The sequence below is a fragment of the Prionailurus viverrinus genome, chromosome D1, assembly GCF_022837055.1.
Source record: "Prionailurus viverrinus isolate Anna chromosome D1, UM_Priviv_1.0, whole genome shotgun sequence".
In the NCBI taxonomy this organism is placed as follows: Eukaryota; Metazoa; Chordata; class Mammalia; order Carnivora; family Felidae; genus Prionailurus; species Prionailurus viverrinus.
In genome coordinates this window covers 57247925-57268580 of record NC_062570.1, presented here as the reverse complement: position 1 = coordinate 57268580, position 20656 = coordinate 57247925, and the positions used below count along the sequence as shown (strand labels likewise).

General features: G+C 44.1%; 1 protein-coding gene and 1 long non-coding RNA gene across 3 annotated transcripts; one reads left to right on the top strand and one right to left on the bottom strand.

Annotated features, from left to right (window-relative positions):
* The first annotated feature begins 1107 nt into the window (after positions 1–1107).
* On the top strand, positions 1108–13215 carry NEU3 (neuraminidase 3). Its single transcript, XM_047879041.1, has 3 exons — positions 1108–1550; positions 5846–6057; positions 11290–13215. The coding sequence occupies exons 1-3, from the start codon at positions 1526–1528 to the stop codon at positions 12367–12369; spliced, it is 1317 nt and encodes a 438-aa protein (XP_047734997.1). The 5' UTR covers positions 1108–1525; the 3' UTR covers positions 12370–13215.
* Positions 1559–19581, bottom strand: LOC125177031 (uncharacterized). Of its 2 annotated transcripts, none has more exons than XR_007156487.1 (4): positions 19332–19581; positions 13000–13052; positions 6016–6158; positions 1559–1755 (listed from the first exon to the last, which is right to left on the bottom strand). It is a non-coding gene; the product is annotated as an uncharacterized LOC125177031 (long non-coding RNA). The 2 variants fall into 2 exon arrangements; XR_007156486.1 differs by lacking the exon at positions 1559–1755 and adding an exon at positions 4715–5886.
* Between the last annotated feature and the right edge of the window lie 1075 nt (positions 19582–20656).

Sequence of the window (20656 nt, the reverse complement as noted above, 5' to 3'; positions counted from 1 at the left end):
TATTTTTCTAAAATTGACTTGGTGATTGATCTACAGAATTGGTGATTGTGAGTTTGGAGAAGTCTGGGTGAAGAGCCCTAGGACTTTGTGGGAGCCAATCTTTAAAAACAAATGTTTTAGACAAATAATAAGGTTTACAGAATAATAAAATGAACCACCTTAAAAAATTAGTCCCTTGGGTATCCTTAATCATGTCCTACTCCCTGCACTCTCAGAAGTAACTACTCCCCTGAATTTAGTATTTATTATTCCTCTCCATTTTCTTCAACACTATATGGTATTGTTTTACAAGTTTTAAAACTATATATGGTATTTGGTTAAGGGTTCCCAAGACCACCCCTAGGCTCATAGACTCACTAGAAGGACTCATGGGACTCAGCCTAATAGTTGCACTCACAGCAATGTAGTAAAGACACATTGGATCATAAGAGAAAAAGACACAAGTGGAGTCTGAAGGAATCCATGTGTATTTCGTATGCTCTCTCCTTCTCCTGAGGGGTTGCACTAAGCACACTTTCCCCCAGCAAGGAAAATGCAGCATGTGCACCATGTTTCTGCCTAGGGAATCTGGGGACTGGTATGTTGGCACCCTCTGCCTGGCATGTACCAAAATTCCAGACTCAGAAGAAAAGCAGGTGTTCAGAATAAGCTATATTGTGTTCAAATCGTCTGAGCAGAGTCCACATTTATTAATTGGAATTCTATAGAATTATGTCAATATGAACTCATGGGTTTTTATTCAATGGATTATAATACTATTATTTTGTCAACATATAATCATGTACACACGTATAAAATAACATATAATTTTAATTTTTTTAGGAGGGAGGGGTTCGTCTAATGCGCTGGATCTCTGGTTCTTTTTGTGGAGTTCTTTCTCGCGGGCCGGAACCTTTGCTGGACTCCCAGGCTGTTCGGGGAAATTTTAGGCGGTGATACCTATGAGCTGACAGGCAACCAATAGATACAAGCGTGGGGCAAGGGGACTGAGGGGAGGGATGAAGGGGGAGGAAATGGAAGGGTGGGGGGCGGAGCCAGGTTGCTGCCCGGCCCACGGGAGCAGAGGTAGGCCCAGGGCCTGAGCCAAAGCCAGTCTCGGGGCTAAGCTGGAGCTGGTGGTGGTCGGGGAGAGCAAGGGGCAGGTCCACACGGTGTCTGGGACTGGGCTAGGGGCGCGGGAGAGAAAGGATTGTGGCGGCGAGGCAGCGAGGGGGCGGGGCCTCGCCTGGGCCCGTCCCATGGGGGCGGGGCCGACTCTGGGCAGCGGCCAACTGCGGGTCCAACCGCCGGCCGGCTGCCGCCTCCGCGCGTCCCCGCCTTGGCTTCCCGGCTGGGTAGTCTGGACGTCCGGGTCTGTCGGTGTTTCCTTCTCTCCGTGGCCGTGTCGCCCTTTTGTTTTCAGTTTTCGTGTTGCTTCCGTGTCTTCCGCAGTCTCTCTCCCTCTCCCCTCTGCGTGGTTCATTCTCCCGCGCTTCGGTGTCCGAGACCTGAGAGCTGCCCGGCGCCCAGCTCTGCTCCGAGAGAGATGGAGGAGCTGGGGTCCCGTGAAGGTGAGCGGGGCTGCGACATTGCAGAGATCCCCGAAAAGTGGGGCACTCTGAGTGTGGGGACAGGTTCGGCGGCACCGCCTGGGCTTAGGAAATCCAGTCTGAGGGGAATATTGAGTCAGAGCCCTCCAGTAGGCCAGGAATTCAGACATGGCCAGAGAGTATTCTTGGCTAGTCTATTTTTGTTTTCCTTCCAACGAAGCCAAACCTAAACCGTAGAATTACCATTTTAGAGATGAAAGGGAACCAAGCCAGGGGCAGCCCTTACCAGAAAGGGTTGTATGGGTTGTAGAGAGTCCCGAGCTGCAACTTAGGAGACCTGAATCTTGGTCCAGGCTTGCTGCTACTAACTTAAGTGGCCTAATATAAGCTTATTCCCCTCCGAGGGCCTGAGTTTTCCCATGTGTACAATGAGAGGGATTTGGAGTGCTGGATCTCAACAGGCCTGACAAAGGATGGGTGCTTTTTAAATATTAATTGTTAGGAATAAATAAATGAGTTAGGGAGGCCTCTTTCTGGGGTTCACCGATGGCTGCCTGCTGCACTGAATTAACTGGAGTCTTTGGAATTACGTTGTTCTTTTATGCTGAGCAATAGGTGGCATTATCCTCATTACAAGTCAGAAAAAAGAGACTCAGAGATAAAATGACTTGCTAGAAAGTGTCAAAGCACATTACACTTAAAAGTCCAGGCTACACTATACTCTTTCCCAGTAAAAGAGCGGGGAGGATTATATGGAGTAGCAATTAATAGCTTGCGTTCTCTGCTAACATGAACACCAAAGCAGAACTGTATCTAATCCTTCTCTATCCTTAGTTCCCAGTATATGGTTTGTGTTAAAGTTTGGGTTTCAATGCCAGAGTCATCTATGCTGCTTACCACTGTCGTCACCATGATCAACATAACCATAATTAACAAAAAGTTAATGATAGTGATTCTAATTGTTATAGTGATAGCAAAGCCATAAGTGAAATTGTGAAGACATCGTAAGTTTTAATATTTTTACTTATATAGTGCTTTAAAGTTTATAAAGCACTTTTGAGTAGTTCTTCATATTGGTCATCTTATATAGGTATTATCTACATTTTACAAGCATAGGAGTCTCAAGACCTAGAGAGATTAAGTGACTAGCACTAGGTCACACGGAAGTATAGATGGGATGTGAATCAAGCCCCATATGAGAAGCTGTGCTTCCGCTTTGGTGCTGTCCCCACTACCTCTCCCTCTCCTTTTTCCTAGTTGCTCCTCCCCACTCCATGCCTATTCTTTGCTTTATTGTTATCACCCAGGGAATTCATGGGTGTGAACTAATAATCATGTGTTAACTGATCATTAATAGTGTGGTATTCACTTGTAATTAATGTGTGGGCGCATGAGAGTTTAAAGACAATCTTTCCCAGAGGCGTAGACGGATTTAAATACTTTTAAGAAAGAGTTGTAACTGTTATCATCATCATCATCATCATCACCATCCACAGGTTTCAAGGAATAAGACTACCCTTGATTCTTGAACAACACAGCTTAGAATTGCAGTTTCACTTAAAGAAGCATTTTTTAAATAAATATAGTACAGTACTATAAATGTGTTTTCTATAACTTGTGATTTTCTTAACATTTTCTTTTCTCTAACATTGTAAGAATACAGTATATAATACATCTATACATACAAAATATGTGTTAATTATTTATCTTATTGGTAAGGCTTCCAGTCAACAGTAGGCTATTCGTAGTTTTGAGGGGAGTCAAAAGTGATACACAAAGTTTATACCCCCCCAGAGTTGGGGTCAGCACCCCTAATCCCTGTGTTGTCCAACAGTCAACTGTAGAATACGTAGTGATTGACAGTCTAAAAATAATAACTGCCATATATTGAGCTCATACTATGGCATGGGCTCTGTAACAGCCACTTTAATTTTTAGCTTAATTCTCTCAACAACTCTACTGAATTTTATATATGAGGATCCTGAAACATTAGGAAAGTTAAATAACATGCCCAAAGTCAGGTAGTCCTAGTGGGGTCCTAATCCTATGTTCTTAACCATCACTCCAGCTTGGCTCAAGGACAGATCTTTACTTAGGAGAGCCTGACCTTCTCTGGCAGGAGAGCCTGAGTTGAGGAGAGAGAGGTATGCTCTAGTACTTTGTGAAGAAGACAATTCCCACTTGCTTTTCAATTCTGCTACTGAGAGCACAGAATTGGGAGTAAGGGGAGGAGGCTTTTCTTCTGGACTCTGGAGGCTAACTCCCCATTCCTCTCATGATAGTGAGTCACGGTTCTTCTTTCTTTAAGTTAGAAACAAGTGACCAAGTGAATCATTGGTATGCCTTTGGATAAGTTTGTCTTGATTGACACTAGGCACCTGTGGCCAAAAGCAGTACAACTTTTTCTTTCAGTTTATTGCCCACAGGCTACCTGGGAGATTGGTCTAAAATGCATACTTGATCATGCCATTCCTCTGCCAAAAACTCTTGAGTGGCTCCCTCTCTGTGGGATAAACACCCTAATAAGGTAGCAAGGCCTCCCAGGACCCGGATTCTGCTGACCCCTTCAGTCCCACTTCTGCACTCTGTTCTAGTCATGCTGCACTATCGACAGTCCCCACAGCTCACTGTTTTCTATCATTTGTAGGCTTTTCACATTCACCCCCTCTGCCCTTTTCACCCTTCAGTAGGCTGACTCGCTATTCATCCTTTAAGATCCAGCTCACTCATTCATTCAGTCATTCAACAGATAATTCGTCAAGTGCCTATCAATTACCAGGCATGGTTCCAGGTATAATGGTGTAGCGGTGAATAGAACAGACTCATCCCTGCCCTTTATGGAGCTTCTGTTGTGTAGTATATATTAAACAAGTATAATCTGGATGATAAGTGGCATGGAGAAGAGAGCAGAGAGGGGATAGAGGGCCGGGGAGTTGTCAGGAAAGGCCTCATAGATTAGATGACATTGGAACAGGGCTGAAGGAGTTTAGGGAGTGAACTCTGTGGTTATGTGAAACAAGAATGTTCTAGGCACAGAGCATAAGGATATGAGGCAGGAGTTCACTTGACTCAGTTTTTTTCTCTCCAGAAACCCTCCACTGCCCTGATCTAGACAGATCCTTTTTCTGTTTTCCTACACGCTATCATGTTGACCTCTAATGTGGCACTTATTACATGATACTGTAATTGTCCCTGTATGTCTGTCTCCCTCACTTGGATGTGGGCAGGGACTTCTGATTCCTTTTTGTCGCCTCAGCACCTACCTTTTGGCCTGACTTGGAGTGGGCACCCAGAAGTATTTACTAAATAAATGAATAAGGCCTTCTGGGCCTCATTTTTATAGTCTGATAATTTTTACAAGTGATTTATATGAAAGGGTTTGAATGACAGATAGTGAAAGATAAAAAAATTCTAAGCCTGCTTCTGTCTGGCTTGATTCCCTTTTTGGGCCTCTGAGCAGTAGAACCCCTGATTTCTTTGAGAAGTGTACCTGCAGACTTACATTTTCAGCATTATGACAGGCTAGCTAACCTGTAACATTGTAGATAAAATATAATAAAGTCCTTTATAGCTGAAATTGCAAGAAAGTAAGAGAAATTCCCAGGGACCTAGAAGCCAAGAATAAACTGAAAACCAGACTAGTTAGCCCCTTAACCTGACCTCAGTTGCCCTGGATGTTTGCTGCTCTCACTTACCTGGAAGTTTGGGCTTTAGTAGACCTGCTGTTGCAGTGAATGAAACTGTGGGCCCACATGGTGTAGCGGAACTAAGATCGCTGCGTGAAACTAGGTCCCTTGAAAGTCTGCACCCGCTGGTATGGTGGACTAGGTAAAAAGAATTCTTTTTGCTGACACAGAGAGATGATAAAGATTGCCTCTTATCCTAGGCTCTAATAGAGGGGGAAAGTTTCCCCAGAGAGTTCTTAACCACAGGCTTTTCCTCATATGGATTTGGATTTATATTTATATTATCTGAATGGCCTGAAAACCTCCACAGAAATTGACATGGGAAACCACCCAGGCTGGTAATACCCCTGGATGCTTGGCAGCAGCCCATGCAGAATCTCCATAAAGACATACTTGACACAGGCTGCATAGGATTTCCCCAGAGTGTGGAGGATAGATTTGTTCAATGAGCATGCGTATTGCTTGCTTTGTGCTATTGAGACCATGGTGTTACCTTTGGACAAAAAAGTAAACGTTTGAGTACATCCGTGCCTCCCTGTGTGTGATCTTCAGAAATAGAATGATAGAGAACTTGTGCACAGGCCAGCATTTGGGTATGGCCCCACATTTAGCTGCCTCCTATCCTTGCAGAGGTCATGGAAGAAGTGACATCATGCTCCTTCAGCAGCCCTCTGTTCCAGCAGGAAGACAAGAGAGGGATCACCTACCGGATCCCAGCCCTGCTCTACATCCCCCCCATCCACACCTTCCTGGCCTTTGCAGAGAAGCGCTCCACGAGCAGGGATGAGGATGCTCTCCACCTGGTGCTGAGGCGAGGGTTGAGGACTGGGCACTCGGTACAGGTGACTCCTCATCCCAGATCTGGCTCTCAGCCTCAATCTCTCTCCACATTGCTTAGAGCACTTCAGGGCCTGTGCCCTTTCCCATCTGTGCTGGAAGAACCCTGCGTGGGAGATGAGGAAGAAAAAAAGAAACAGTAAAAGCAACGGCTCTCACTTACTGAGTATTTCCTGTGTGCTAGGTGCACATTAGATTCTCAATAACCACTCTGTTGTGACATAGGCACGGTTGTCAGTCACATTTTGCAGATGAGGAAACTGAAGCTCAGAGAGGTTGCCACTTTGCTCACGGTCACATAGCTGTAATAAAACAGCAGAAACAGGCTTTAAATTCCATCTCTGATTCCAGAGGCCTCCACGCTTCATTCAAATTCAGCTAACATGTGGTGTGTTTTTCATTCACATTTTCTTTTGTTCTTATAAGTCATCCAGGGAAGGAAGGAAGCATCGTTAGTCCAGTTTTCTGATCAGGGATCCTGGTATTCCAAGAGATAGGTAGCTTGTTCAAGACAACTAGCAGATGGTGGGGGCAAGGATAACAACATTCCTCCCCCTTCTGCATGGTTTATGTGAGGTGCATACTATCCCCATCGTAAAGGAGGAAATGGGATTAAAAGTGGTTTGCCTCAGACATGCACCTACTAAGCAGCAGAGGTGGGGATGGAGCCCTTGCCCCTAAGTAGCACATTTTTACTGCATTTTTTGAGAGCAAAGAATGATTGCTGGCCTTGGGCCTGTGAGTATAGGGTTATTTCATTGGGCCTGTGAGTATAGGGTTATTTCAGATCCCGTTTTTCTTTTCTCTTGCAGAGCTGGTTGAAGTGAGGATCAGATGAGACCATGGATTTGAGAGCCTTTTGTAAACAAACATGTATATCTTTATAATAGGCACTCTAATCCTGCTGGTTTTCTACTCATGGAGATATCACCATGAAAACATTACCTCATAGGGATGACTTTTTTTTTTTTCTTCTTTCTTTTTTTGCTATTACAGCGCAAATGCTTTTCTGCTGAATGTGGGCCTTGCCAGCAACCCCTGTCTCTGCTCTTGGTGACTCGCTCACATCTCCTTGTGGGAATGATTTTTACTTTAGGGAACTTTCAGTCCCTGCTCTTTCACCCATCTTGTCATGAGCCTTCCTCATGGCTGCTTCCTAGGACCACACCTCTGCTTGTATCATTGGCCTCCAGAGAGGCCCAGCGGGGCAGCCTACCTTGGAGTTCTAGTTTTTTATTCCCTCCAGGACAGGCATTGCCTGCGGTCGTGTTGCCCTGCTTTCTATTGCAAACAATTAGGCTGTTGAGCACTTTTTACTGGACCATGCTTGTTGTGTAACCTCAGAAACGTTCACAGATGTGTCCACTTGAACTCATTCTCCCTTCTCTGTATTTTATCCCTTCCATTCTCTGATTTATCTGTCTGTAGAATCTTGAAGTTAGAAGAATCATCAGCCTAGCTTCTTTCCCAGTAAAGAGATCTTCTGTATTCCCTTGGTAGCTACTAATATCTTAGGGGTTAAGAACATGGCTTTGGAGTCAGGCAAGACCTACCATTTATTGGCCGTGTGACCTGGGACGTTTGACTCTTCTCTGTCTCATCATCTATAAAATGTAATTAATAATAGCAATTGCATAGTAGGAATTCAACATTAGTCATCTTCTATAAAGGATCTGCTTACACAACTCCTCAGATGAGGAACTTAATCCTGTGGCAACTGTTAACTTTTGTTTTTGGAGTGAGACAAACTGTACTTCTCTATAATTACCCATTGGTCTTGTTCCAGCTTCTGGGACATCCGATCTATACATAATAGAAAGTCCCTTTTCCAGAGAATGCTCTTTGATGTACCTGAAAGCAGTATTCATACATGCTGAGTCTTTTGATTTGGGCGTTTGCCAGCTTCATTCTTTTAGTGGCTCTTAAGACCACAGTCTTGATTTCGTTTCTGGGCCCTTGAAAGCTGTGATTACTGTCTTTGGGATTTGATTTGGAATGTCAGTGTCCTTTTTCAAAGAATGGTCCTTTGAATTTAGGGCTCCAAGGATAGACTGACCAGCTCAGCAATGAGGTGGCTATCCTGTTTTTTATCCTTTTAATGCAGTCTTTTAATACATAAAGTAGCATTTGTTTTTTTGGCAGCTGCATAATACAGTTGACTAGTGTTAAGTAGACCATCAGGTAAAACCTCTTAATCTTTTTCACGTTTGCTGGTTTAAAAAAATACATTATATATATTTTTTATTTAAAAAATTTTTAATGTTTATTTAAACATGGACCGCGAGATCATGACCTGGGCCGAAGTTGGATGCCCAAACGACTGAGCCACCCAGGTGCCCCCCCCCCCCAAATTTTTTTAAATTGTAGTAGGATAGAGGCTCCTGGGTGGCTCAGTCATTAAGTGTCCGAGTTCGGCTCAGGTCATGACCTCATGGTTTGTGAGTTCGAGCCCTGGATCGGGCTGTGTGCTGACAGCTAGGAGCCTGGAACCTGTGTCAGATTCTGTGTCTCCCTTTCTCTCTCTGCCCGTCCTCCGCTCACACTCTGTCTCTCTCCCTCTCAAAAATAAATAAACATTTAAAAATTTTTAATCATAGTAGGATATACCTAAATTTTCCATCTTAACCATTTTAAGTGTACATTGCAATTTTGTTAACTATAGGCACATTGTGGTGCAACAAATCTCTGCAACGTTTTCATCGAGACTGCTGCTTTATACTCTTTGGACAACCCTCATTTCCCCCTGCCCCATCTGCTAGCTACCACCATTCTTCCTTGTTTTTATGAGTTTTTAGATACTTTGGATACCTCGTGTAAGTGGAATCATACAGTAGGTGTGTTTTTTTGTGATTGGCTTATTTCACTGAGCATAATGTCCTGAAAGTTCATTTGTGTTGTAGTGTGTGACAAGATTTCCCAGGCACCCCAATACTCCTCTTCAAAATGTTTATAATGTGGAGTGGTAACACATATGTAGAAAACATAACATAAATGTCAAATGTACAAAACATGGATGTCTGCTCTGTGAACTGACAAAGCCAACACTTGTGGACTCATCACTTAGCTCAAGAAATAGAATACTACCAGTACCTCAGAACCTTCTCTTATGCCCCCTCTCTTTCCCAGAGATAATTACTATCCTTATTTATAGCTCTGGAGTTTAGTTTTGCTTGTTTTTAATCTTTATTCTTTATGTTTGGCTTCTTTTGTTCAGTATTTTTGAGGTTTATCTGAACTGTTGTGTACAGGCTTCTCTGAATATTCTTGTACATGTTTTTGCTAATACGTGCATGCATTTTTGCTGGACTTATGCCTAGAAATGTCATTACTGGATCATAGGGTATGTTTATGTTCCCCTTCAGGAGATAATGCCAGCCAGTTTTCTAGAGTGGTGGTTGTGAAGGCTAGTCTACTTCAGTTTCACCCTTGCTCTGCATTTAGCTCTTTAAAGTTCCATCTTAAAGCATGGGGGTTTACCAGGGCCCCATAAGGCTGTCAAACAAATTGTTCAGCTTCTCAGCTTTTCAGTTATCTCTTTGAGAATTAGCAGAGATACCCTGAGAGGAAAAAGGACTTGAAATACCAGGCCAACCTCTCTGAATGAACTTCTCTCAGTTCTTGGCCTATAATTCCTCATTGTCTTGTTTCCTCCCTGATGCTTTTAGCCAGATGTTTTTGTCTTAATATTTTATCTGTCGTCTCCAGTCTCAATGGAAATGTTGGTTCAAATTACCTAGGTCGCTGTTACAGGAAGCCCTTTTCCTCCGTATTTCTGATGCAAAAAGTAGCATGCTTCATCCACTGGTCTGTACTTTGCTTTGTTCATTTACCAATATGTTAGGGACATCTTTCCATCTCAAGGTGTAGAGGCCTTCCTTTTTCTTTTTGCCTCTCTTGCATTGTGTGTTCATGTAACCAGTCCCCTGTTGATGAATATTTGGGTTCATGATATTTTGCTTTTCCAAGCAATGCCACAGTGAGTAAGTAATCTTGTATATACTTAATTTGATGAGCAGATATACCTTAGGATAAATTCCCAGAATTAGGCATGCTGGGAAAGGATGAATGCATCTGGAATTTTGATATGCCCTACATAAATGTTGAAGCATTTTACACTTTGGTCCATATAAGAGAGTACCTGTTTCTTCACATTTTTGCCAACAGAATATTGTCAAAGTTTATGCCGTTGCCAGTTTGTTAGATGAAAGGTACTACATCAATTTTAATTTTAATTTGCTTTTCTGTTTTATGTGTGAGGTTGCACATGTTTTTGTTGTTTTTTCCTCTTTCTGTGAGTTGTCTGGTCTTCCTCTTTGCCCATTTCAGATGGGTTTCTGGAATTTTTTTTTTTTTTTTACCAATTTATAATACAGTTTAAAAAATCTATTAAGGAGATTAGGCCTTTCTTTGTAATATGTCTGAGTAGGCATTATCTCATTTTAGCCTTACAGCAACTCCTGTGTGAGCATGTTGTTACATTTTCCACTTCATTGATAAAGAATTTGAGGTAAAGTTAAGTTCAAGTAACTTGCCTGAGGTCACACAATGAGTGATGAACTAGGTATCTCTGACTCCATGCTTGAGTTTTTAATGCCAGTGTTATGAATTGCCTCCCCAGGATAGTGGAGGAAGGAAAAACTCTTTGTTTTAAATTTCCCTTTATTTGCCTAAATTTCATATTTGTCCGCTTTGCTTTAGTTTTCTTCATTTCTTTTTTTTTCTACTTCCTTCTACTTTTCTTGGTTTTTCTTTCTTTTAAAAAATATTTGTTTAGCTCCTATCATGTGCTGGGCACTCCTCAAAAGACTCATAATCTAGGAAGGGAGCCAGTCACATAAAAAAGGATGATTATTATATAATAAGTTCTATAACTCTTCTGTGTGTACAGAGAGGAAGCTACCAGTTGCTTTGGTGAGAGGAGGGGAGCAGAGGAAGTTCATAGAAAGCTTTACAAAGGAGGGGACTTTTGAGTTTGGAGGGTGAATTGGGCATCTAGACAAAGTGAGGAAGTGTTCTAGACAGAGGGGACAGCTTATACAATATCTAGCATTGCCTCTTCCCAGCCTTATAAATCATCCTGTAATGTTTGAGAATTTAGTGAATACTTGAGCCTTCATGATTTCATAGATTTTAATATCATTTCTTTCTTATCACTGAAAAAGACTAATGCTTTTAATGAGCCTCATGTATTCCTATTAGTCTCTCACTCCTGCTCTCTCCCCCTTCCCCTTGTCTAGTGGGGACCTTTGGAGCCACTGATGGAAGCCACATTACCTGGGCATCGGACCATGAACCCCTGTCCTGTGTGGGAGCAGAAAAGCGGCTGTGTATACCTATTCTTCATCTGTGTGCGAGGCCATGTCACCGAGCGTCAGCAGGTCATGTCAGGCAGGAATGCAGCCCGCCTCTGCTTCATCTGCAGTCGAGACACTGGCTGTTCATGGAGCGAGGTGAGGGACTTGACTGAAGAGGTTATTGGTGCAGAGGTGAAGCGTTGGGCCACATTCGCTGTGGGCCCAGGTCATGGCATCCAGCTACAGTCGGGGAGGCTGGTCATCCCTGCATATGCCTACTACATCCCTTACTGGTTCTTTTGCTTCCGGCTACCATGTAAAGCCAAGCCTCATTCCCTGATGATCTACAGTGATGACCTAGGGGCCACATGGCACCACGGCAGGCTCATTCAGCCCATGGCAACAGTGGAGTGCGAAGTGGCAGAGGTGACTGGGAGGGGTGGCAACCCCGTGCTGTATTGCAGTGCCCGGACACCAAACAGGTGCCGGGCGGAGGCTTTCAGCGATGACCGTGGTGAATGCTTTCAGAGACTAGCCCTGAGCCGACAGCTCTGTGAGCCCCCGCATGGCTGCCAAGGCAGTGTGGTGAGTTTCCGGCCCCTGGAGATCTTACGTGGGTGCCAGGACCCTAATGGCAAAGATGCTTCTACCATTCAGCAGAGCCCTCTACTGGACAGATCACTAAGGCTAGAGCAAGAAGCTGGAACACTGTCTGAATCATGGCTCTTGTACTCACACCCAACCTGTAAGAAGCGGAGGGTCAACTTAGGCATCTACCTCAATCAGACCCCCTTGGATGCTGCCTGCTGGTCCCACCCCTGGATCTTGCACTGCGGGCCCTGTGGCTACTCTGATTTGGCTGCTTTGGAAAAGGAGGGCTTGTTTGGGTGTCTGTTTGAATGTGGGACCAAGCGAGAGTGTGAGCAGATTGCCTTCCGCCTGTTTACAGACCGAGAGATCCTGAGCCATGTGCATGGGGACTTCACCAGCCCTGATAAGAACCCTGAGCCAATTGAAAGCTAAAAACTGACTTAGGACCCAATTTTCCATGGAAAGGAAGCCACAGAAGGCAATCACAGCCAGGATAATGGAGGCCAGGTTAACAGAAGTTATTGAAGCCTACAGAGAATCCAAAAACTTAATATTGTGCTCCCTACCTTTTTTCCTTCTCCTCCAAGGAGCAAAATGAAAATTTTTCTATAGCTACTACAGTGGAAAGAACTATGAGTTGGGAAACCATGATGTGGTCCTGGTTGTGCCACTGGCTTGCTGAGGGATGTTGAACATATCACTTGAACTCTCTGGGCATCAGGTCTCCATTTGTAAAATGAGAGGGTTGGTTCTGGGATTTTTCTTCTTCTCATTTCTAGGAAAGACAGAGTGTCTGCATGCTCCATGATCAGCAAATGCTGGCTCCGTAGCAGACTCTGATCTCAAAAGGGAAGTCAAAGGACTCATCATTTCCAATGACTCACCACTCATCCAGGTGTGAGGCTACAAGCAGGTGTTCTGGCACGAAGGAAGATCTGGATGTTTTGTTCTGTTCTTAATAACAAACACACACACACACACCCTTTTAATCATGTTTAGAACTCTATAGGTTCTCTGTCCTAGAGGAATTGGGCAAAACAGTAGGATCATGAGGTCACCTACCTTCTCCAGCTTTGCAGCTGTGTTCAATCTTCCTTATCTGGAATGCTTACTCCCTAAGGAGAAAATGAGAAGCTCAATGCCAGTGGCCCTTGATAATGGCACATATTTTTTTTTATTTTTTTTAACATTTATTTATTATTGAGAGACACACACACACACACACACACACACACACACACACACACACACACAGAGCATGAGCAGGGAAGGAGCAGAGAGAGAGGGAGACACAGAATCTGAAGCAGGCTTCAGGCTCTGAGCTGTCAGCACAGAGCCCAACACGGGGCTCGAACTCACAAACTGTGAGATCATGACCTGAGCCAAAGTCAGTTATTCAACGAACTGAGCCACCCAGGTGCACATATTGTTTCTGATGGCATTACTTTTATGGAAGAGGAACCTGAAGTTCATTTACTAGGATGGTTCCTGATGAGAAAAGGACATGGATTAGGACTTTAAAGTATTGGACAGAATTTCCCATGGTCTCTGCCCTCAAGGAGCTCACAGTTTATGGGGCTAGAAGTGGGAGAAAATTCAAGAAGATCAATGCAGCTAGTTTGTAGATGTTGGGCTTTAAGTTGAGGTGATGGTAGCTCTTGATGTCATTGTCTTAGTTGCATCTTCATTGTGCTTGGAGTCATCTGCCCCAGGGCTTGACCAGGCTTCTGGGTTTCCCCCAGGCCCATTTTTCTCAGAATGTTGTTCTGGCCTAGCCACTTCTTTACCCATGGAGGATGTCTTTAGGAAGACCATTAGGAAGGTCTCTGGACCTCAGACCTCTGAATCAGGCCTGTTTTTTTGGACCTGCTACAAATACTGTTTGTGGAGTAGGGCTGCCTCTTTGTCTGATAGGTTTGGGGCTAAACTTTGCCAGTGGTGGGTCTCTCAGATGATACCAGATTGGTTGTTCTTATTTTAGATTCTTTCCCCATAGCCTATTATTGTAACAGAAATTCTATCATGAGATACTTGGTTTTCCTCCCTATTTTAGGAGAAAAATACCTTGTATCAGAGAACTATATTTGGTGCTGAGTAATGGCCCAGAGAGCAAGTGTTAGTCTTGGAGCATAGCCTAGGAGGCTAGGGGTTGGCGGTTGCCCCAGTCCTATGGGGAAGAGTCGTGCAGGATGAAAGCAGAGATTAACTTCACCTACTCCTGCATATGGCTTAAGTCCATGGCTTAGAGTGACTTCTTAAAATTCCCTTAGCCTCTCAGCCATTTGTCAAAGTTATTCTCCCAGCACACAGTTATGATCATTCACTCACTCATTTGTACATTTACCTAAATATTCTTGAGAGCCTTGCATAATGTAAGGTGCTTCCTATTGACATTCCCTGGTTGAAAATTATTTGTGGCTCTTCATCGCCTGCTAAAGGGTGTCTACATTTTGTCTGGCATGTAGGGCTGCCAGTTGTTGGGTGGGGTAATGAATACTTATCTCTCCTTCATATGAATCCCACTGTCAGAGAAGACCTCTGTCGAGATGGCAGTGGAGGGGGTGACAGAGCTGCTGGTATAGGGAGGAGCTGGGGAAGGGCAACCCTCTCCTGAGTAGTAGTAGAAACTTCCTGTTCTGCAAAGCTTTCCTGAACACCATCCCCAAATAGATGGGAACAGGGGGGTGGCTCCGTTCTCCAACAAGGTCTAAGGAATGGAGAAAATGAAAATATCAAGACTTCTTTGGAACCATCCAAGGAGGGACCTCAGTCACATGCCAGTGTGGACCACAGCTGTCCAGTACCAGCACTCATTAGATGTCTTCTCCATCTCTGAATTGCCCTTCCCTTTCTCCTTCCCCTTTGCTTCATGTTTGCTTCTCCTTAGTGATTAGCAGTGAAACTCCTCATAGGCAAAGGGCCTGTGTGTATATTTCAGGAATAGCAAGAAAAGAGGGTTGGGTAATCCGACATTTGTAATCCAATTACAGAAGTAATCCAGAATGAGGATTAGGAAGAGGAACAGAGTGGGCAATGGTGACTCTGAAGCAAAAGAGCAGCAGGGTAGGAGTCCTGGCACCTTAAGGAAGAGCGAGAATGTGGCACAGATAGAGACAGAGGCTGGAGAGATGGTGTAGGTGGAGGCCTCTGTGAAGAAGAAATGATAACAGGCTGGAGCTGTTTCCAACACGTATGGAAAGGGAAGGAGGCCTGCATGGGCCCACAGTTTAGGCTACAGATAAGTTCCTGCCCAGCCCTGTAACTTTAAGCTGGCTCAACTTGTCCATGTTCCACGTGACTAACAAAAACAGCTGGAGGCACTCCAACTCTGTGCCAATTACCCAAGCCTTTGGGGCCCTGGGTCCAATGCCATGATACTGGTATCCTAACTAAGCCCATTTCTAGCCCTTTCAGGTTGGTAGAATGAAAAATATTGGGCAGGTGATGGCAGCTGTGAAGAAAAGAGGACAGCAGACTGGAGGCCTCTAATCTAGAAGTGTGAAGAGAGGACTACAGAGGCTGTGGTCCTTTGCCTGTAGATGTCCCCCCACCCTGTCTTGGGACCCTTAGAATGGATCCATCCAGTACACATGGCCCATGCCTGGGAGTGCAGGAAAGCATAGGTAGGGACCTCCTGCTGCTGATCTGTACCCAGATCATCTTCCGATCCCTTCAACCTGCTGGTGCTGCTCATGCTCCCCAACTCCTGATGCCCTCACTCCTAGGCCACTATTATGTACTTCAGGCCCTCGTTATTTGGATGCTATATTTGGACCTGTTTCTCCTGGTCACCAATCCCCCCTTCGTATCCATGGGATATCATGCAACTGCAGCCACAGATCAGAGACATGGCACCCTGTCTGTTGGGTAGCCCGAGGGACCCATAGAGGTCAGCCTAAGGCTGCGCAGCCTCCTTTCCAGGGTAGTAGGATTCAGTACTTCCATTTCAGCCAGATTAGGCTGCTCAGGCTTCTTCAGTAGGCTGTGAGTTTTCCCTACTGCATTAGTCAGTAGACGTCATGCCATCCTCTCCTGTGCTGCCAGAGTGCACAGTGGAAGCCTCCCTTTGGTCATCACCACAGCTTGCCATGTATTTCTGTTGTTGTGCCCTGTAGGCCTCTGCGAGGCTCTGAATTCCTTGAGGGCCAAGGCTCTATGAATCCTCCCTCTGTCCTTTTTACCTTGAATCACAATGGTTGCTTTATAAATATATGCTTTTTCTATTCTGAATTCCCTGAAGGTAAGGACTGTGTCCGATTCTTCTCTTTGTCTTCTGCACCCGGCATGGGGCCTGTCACAGAGCCTGGCACAGAACAGACAGCAGTAAAGTTTCACTGAAGGAATAAATGAGTCAAAGATCCTTGGCCTTCTGGAGCTAAGAGACAAGGCCAGGGCAAGCTCCCCTACAGGGAGAAGCATACTATATCCCCTGTAGATTGGATAGTGTTCTAAACTTGCTGAGCACTCACTCTAAATTAGTCTTCTCTATGCTGGCTTGCTTCCAGGTCAGCCCAGATGTCCCAGGGTGACAGCCTAAGACTGAAGCTAAGCCTTGACTTGGGGTTGTCATTTCAGTGGTATTTCCCTTCTGTCCTTGATTGGAGTGTCTGTAACTGCCTGTCAGAGGGGGGTGCTCTGGTTCAGTGTGGTCTGAGCATGTCTTGGCTCCGTGATACCAAGTGCCAGAAGTGCCCTCCGTACCATAGAAACTACCAGGACTCTGAAACAAAGAACATGAATAAAGAGCCTAATTCCGATGACTGCTGTTTGTTTTGTTGTTGTCGAACAGTGAGATGATTATCCTAATATTTCTGTCTAGTTTGTACCCAACTTCTTTTGAAAAACGGATTTGACTTTTCCTAAGGACTTTTCTTGCTTTTCCTAAGGACTTTTACTTTCAGAAAGCTTTACTAATAATCTTTGTACTTGGGGTGCCTGGGTGACTGAGTCAGTTAAGCATCCGACTCCTGGTTTCGGCTCAGGTCATGATCTCACAGTTTTGTGGGTTTGAGCCCCGCATTGGGCTCTGTGCTGGCAGTGCAGAGTCTGCTTGAGATTCTCTCTCTCTCTCTCTCTCTCTCTCTCCCCCCCAACCCCCTCCCCCCCGCTTACCCTGTCTCTGTCTCAAAAATAAATAGATAAACCTTAAAAAAAATACAAAAAAATTATCTTTGTATTGTACACATTGTCACTGAAACATAGTTACTTGCCTATTGCAGGGGTGGGGGGAAACAGGGCAGAGATTACCATAACTGGTTAGATTGTGTATTACACAGTAACTACTAAGTGATTAAGTGAGGGAACTGGGATACACAGAATCACCCCATCTGACACCAGCCCCGGTGCTGGTCACTGAACATCTTACGTCTTTTTGCAAAACACCCTCAGATTTTTAATACCAAATTGTAGCTGGCGAGGCCACAAATACCTCAGTGAAGTGGGGTGATAACCTTAATTCATGACTCGTACTTAACTTTGTACTCTGCTTTCTAAAACAAATAGACTATTGAAAAAGTTTTAAATGGGCATCTCTTTCATCATAACACAAAGAGTCATATAATGTTGAAAGAATAAATGTAGAGAACTGCTAATTTACCCCTTACAAATAGTTTTATAATAGTTATATCATTTTTAAAAATCCAATGATCGATTTTATTTTTGTGTGTTTTGTTAGATTGCTTAACATCTGGGGACCTTTGGGCTTGAGAGGAATACGCGCTACTCCATGAACTTCAGCGCTCAATTTTTCAAACTCGTATTCACTAACACATTGAATGCCTCTTGAATATCTAAACAATAACAAATTTGATTAAACTGCCTTCAACAGAAATATCAGTTACAAATTTAGTATAGCTGATCCTTTTGAGCATTTCAAGCACCATAAATAGTATATAAAACATAAATAAGTCCAGTGATTGTAAAAGATTCCCTTATCCCAAAATGGAGTATAGAAGAGCTGATGCCATAGATTTGACTTTGTCAGTTATTATTATGGTTACACCTTTGGGGAGTTCTAATTTTTAAACCTCCCCAGAGTTTTACTGACTTCATCAGGTTCCCCTCCTCACCCCCACACACCTTCCTAGCTATTTAGTAATAGCATATCCAAAGGGAAACGAGTACCATTTAAGACAAGTACTATTTCCACTGGGAGCATTTACATGTGAGGTTGGAGACCTGGAATCACAGACAGCTGGCTTCTCCTCAGTGGGTGGAGAATACCTGAACACAGGAGAAGCCTGAAAGAATGGAGCCAGGCAGAAACTGTCCTAATGGTATCTACTAGGCTTCTCCCTGTTATGGGACCTAATAAGCCCCCAGTGTTTTTTTTTTTTTTTTTTAATTTTGATTTTATTTATCTCTGAAGCTAGTTTGAGTTGAGTGTATACAGCTTGCAAGTGAAAGAATATGAATGCCCATCCTCACAGAAAATTGGATTACTTGGTACCACAACCTGTTAACCACTACCTGGAGCAGAACTTTATTAACTTTCACTGCAGTCTACTCAAGTTAACAGCATTGTCTAAAGGGTACATTACCAGGAGAGACCTTGGGATAAAATGCAGGAAGGACTAGGCTAGGAGGGGTCAAGAGTCCAGGGTCTTTGTCCTAGAGCTTACCACTGACCTGTTGGGCAACTTTGTGCCAACCACTGGCCCTCTCTGGAAATCAATTTATTCAGCTATATAGCAGGAGCATACTTCTTGCCCTAGCACTCACTGAGAGTTATGTGGGTCTGATGAGGTAGTGAATCCTCAAAAGGGTTTAGGAACCAGTGCTGTGTCATGTAAATAGAGGATAAGTTACCATTCACCCGTTGATCTCCCTTATCCATCAGCATTGGCAACATTTGAAAGTCAAATGCTGAAAATGAAGGTGATGGATGGAAGGGAGCAGAAGAAGGCAGGGTCCACTGAGGAGGGCACTTCAAGGCTGGACAGCCATCTTGCCTCACCTCTCTCATGTCCTTAGCAAAATGTAGGCCCATGATTTTGCCCAACCATCTGATTTTGCCCCAGATCTTTTGTTCCCTTTCTGCGAGGAATGATCCAGCCTGTGTATAGAAGAGGGAAATCTCAACCCAAGTAGGAAGGGACTTGGGCTGAGTCATCTTTGTTTTATGTGCCCACCAAAGTGCCAGCCATGGCAAGACTATAGGAAAAGAAGTGTGGAAGGGGAATAGCATTTGTAAAGTGCCTAGTGTGGGTTGAGTTATACATACATTCTCTCATTTAATTCAACAACCCATTTTAGAGATGGAAACGTTGAGACTCAACAAGGTTACATGATGTGTTCCAAAGTCACACACCTGTCGATGATGAAGTCAGATCTGATTCCAAACCAGTATTTTTGTCATACGGCAAATAAGTGGCAGAACTGTGGGTGATGCTTACCTTGCCGTTGATGTGAGGTAGGGATAGTGCCTCTTAATTCCTTGGAACATGGTGGGCATTCAGCAGCTGGTAAGAGGCTGGTGATGATGATTCCTGTAATAATGACATGTCTCACATTTGCACTAAAGTGGCTTCTCAGACCAAAGGTCTTCTCCTTTTATTTCACCCAAGAGAGAAATGCATTAGTTTCTTTGCTTGGAAGCCCAGATCTAGCTGGAGATTATTCTCTAGGACCTCCAAACTTCAGCAAAACAGCTGCCTCCCACAATGCAGTCATTCTAAATGTAGATTGTGCTGTCATTAATTAGGAATAGAATCAGAGTGAGAGCATGGATTCTCTTGAGGGGGTAAACAGAATTTGATCAGGTGAAGCTGATTTAGTGCTGAATGAGAAGGGTCCGGGCCAGCAGGCACTGGGCTGGTCTCCAATTGAGCCACAAGTTTGAGATAGCAACTCTACTTCTACCTTTCCCCACTGTGGGCCAGTCCCTGGAGCCGTACCCAGTGGCCAGGTCTGAGCCCATCAGGCCATGTAGATGGTCCTCCATACATTGTCTCTCATCCTCACAACCACCAGGGAAGCAAGACATTATTGTCCCCAGCCTACAGACAAGGAAACTGAGCCTTGGCAAGTTTAAGTGATTGGACAGATAACTATAATTTCCTCTGTAAAAACTAGGATAATAAAAGTATCTCATAGGGTTGTTGTGAGGGTTAAGTGAGAAAATGTATTTAAACTTAGATAAAAATTTAAAAAGTGCCTGGCATATAGCAGATATTCAAAAAGTGGGATCTGTCATGATTATTATAATTTTTCCCTGTAGTAATCATATTAGCCCATCCAGCGTGCACAGTGTGGTAGCAGTATTTTTCAAGCTTATGTGTGCATATGAATCACCTGGAGAAGTTAAAAAAGGCTCCTGCCCCCACCCCAAGAATCTAATTTGGTAGGTCTGGGATTGGGCCTGAGAATTTGCATTTATAACAAGCTCCCAAGTAATGCTGCAGGCCCACAGACTACTCTTTGATAACCTGTTTCAGTACTCACCTCTCCATCCATTGTCCCACCTGCCTCCTACTCACACCCTTACCAGCTCCATGATGTAGGAGGAACATACAATGCTACTAATGTCCATGTGGAGCCAACTTTTATTTCCCAAATAGTGTCTAACTTGGTTCTTTAGCCTGCCAGTGAGCTGTATTTTTCCTGGGTCAGGAATTTAGCTTTCCCATGGCATGATAATTTCCTGGGATTCCTATTGATTTTCTTGCCAAGCCTCATGGAGATTAAAGGTGACACCAGAGCTTGGGCACAGACCTAGGCC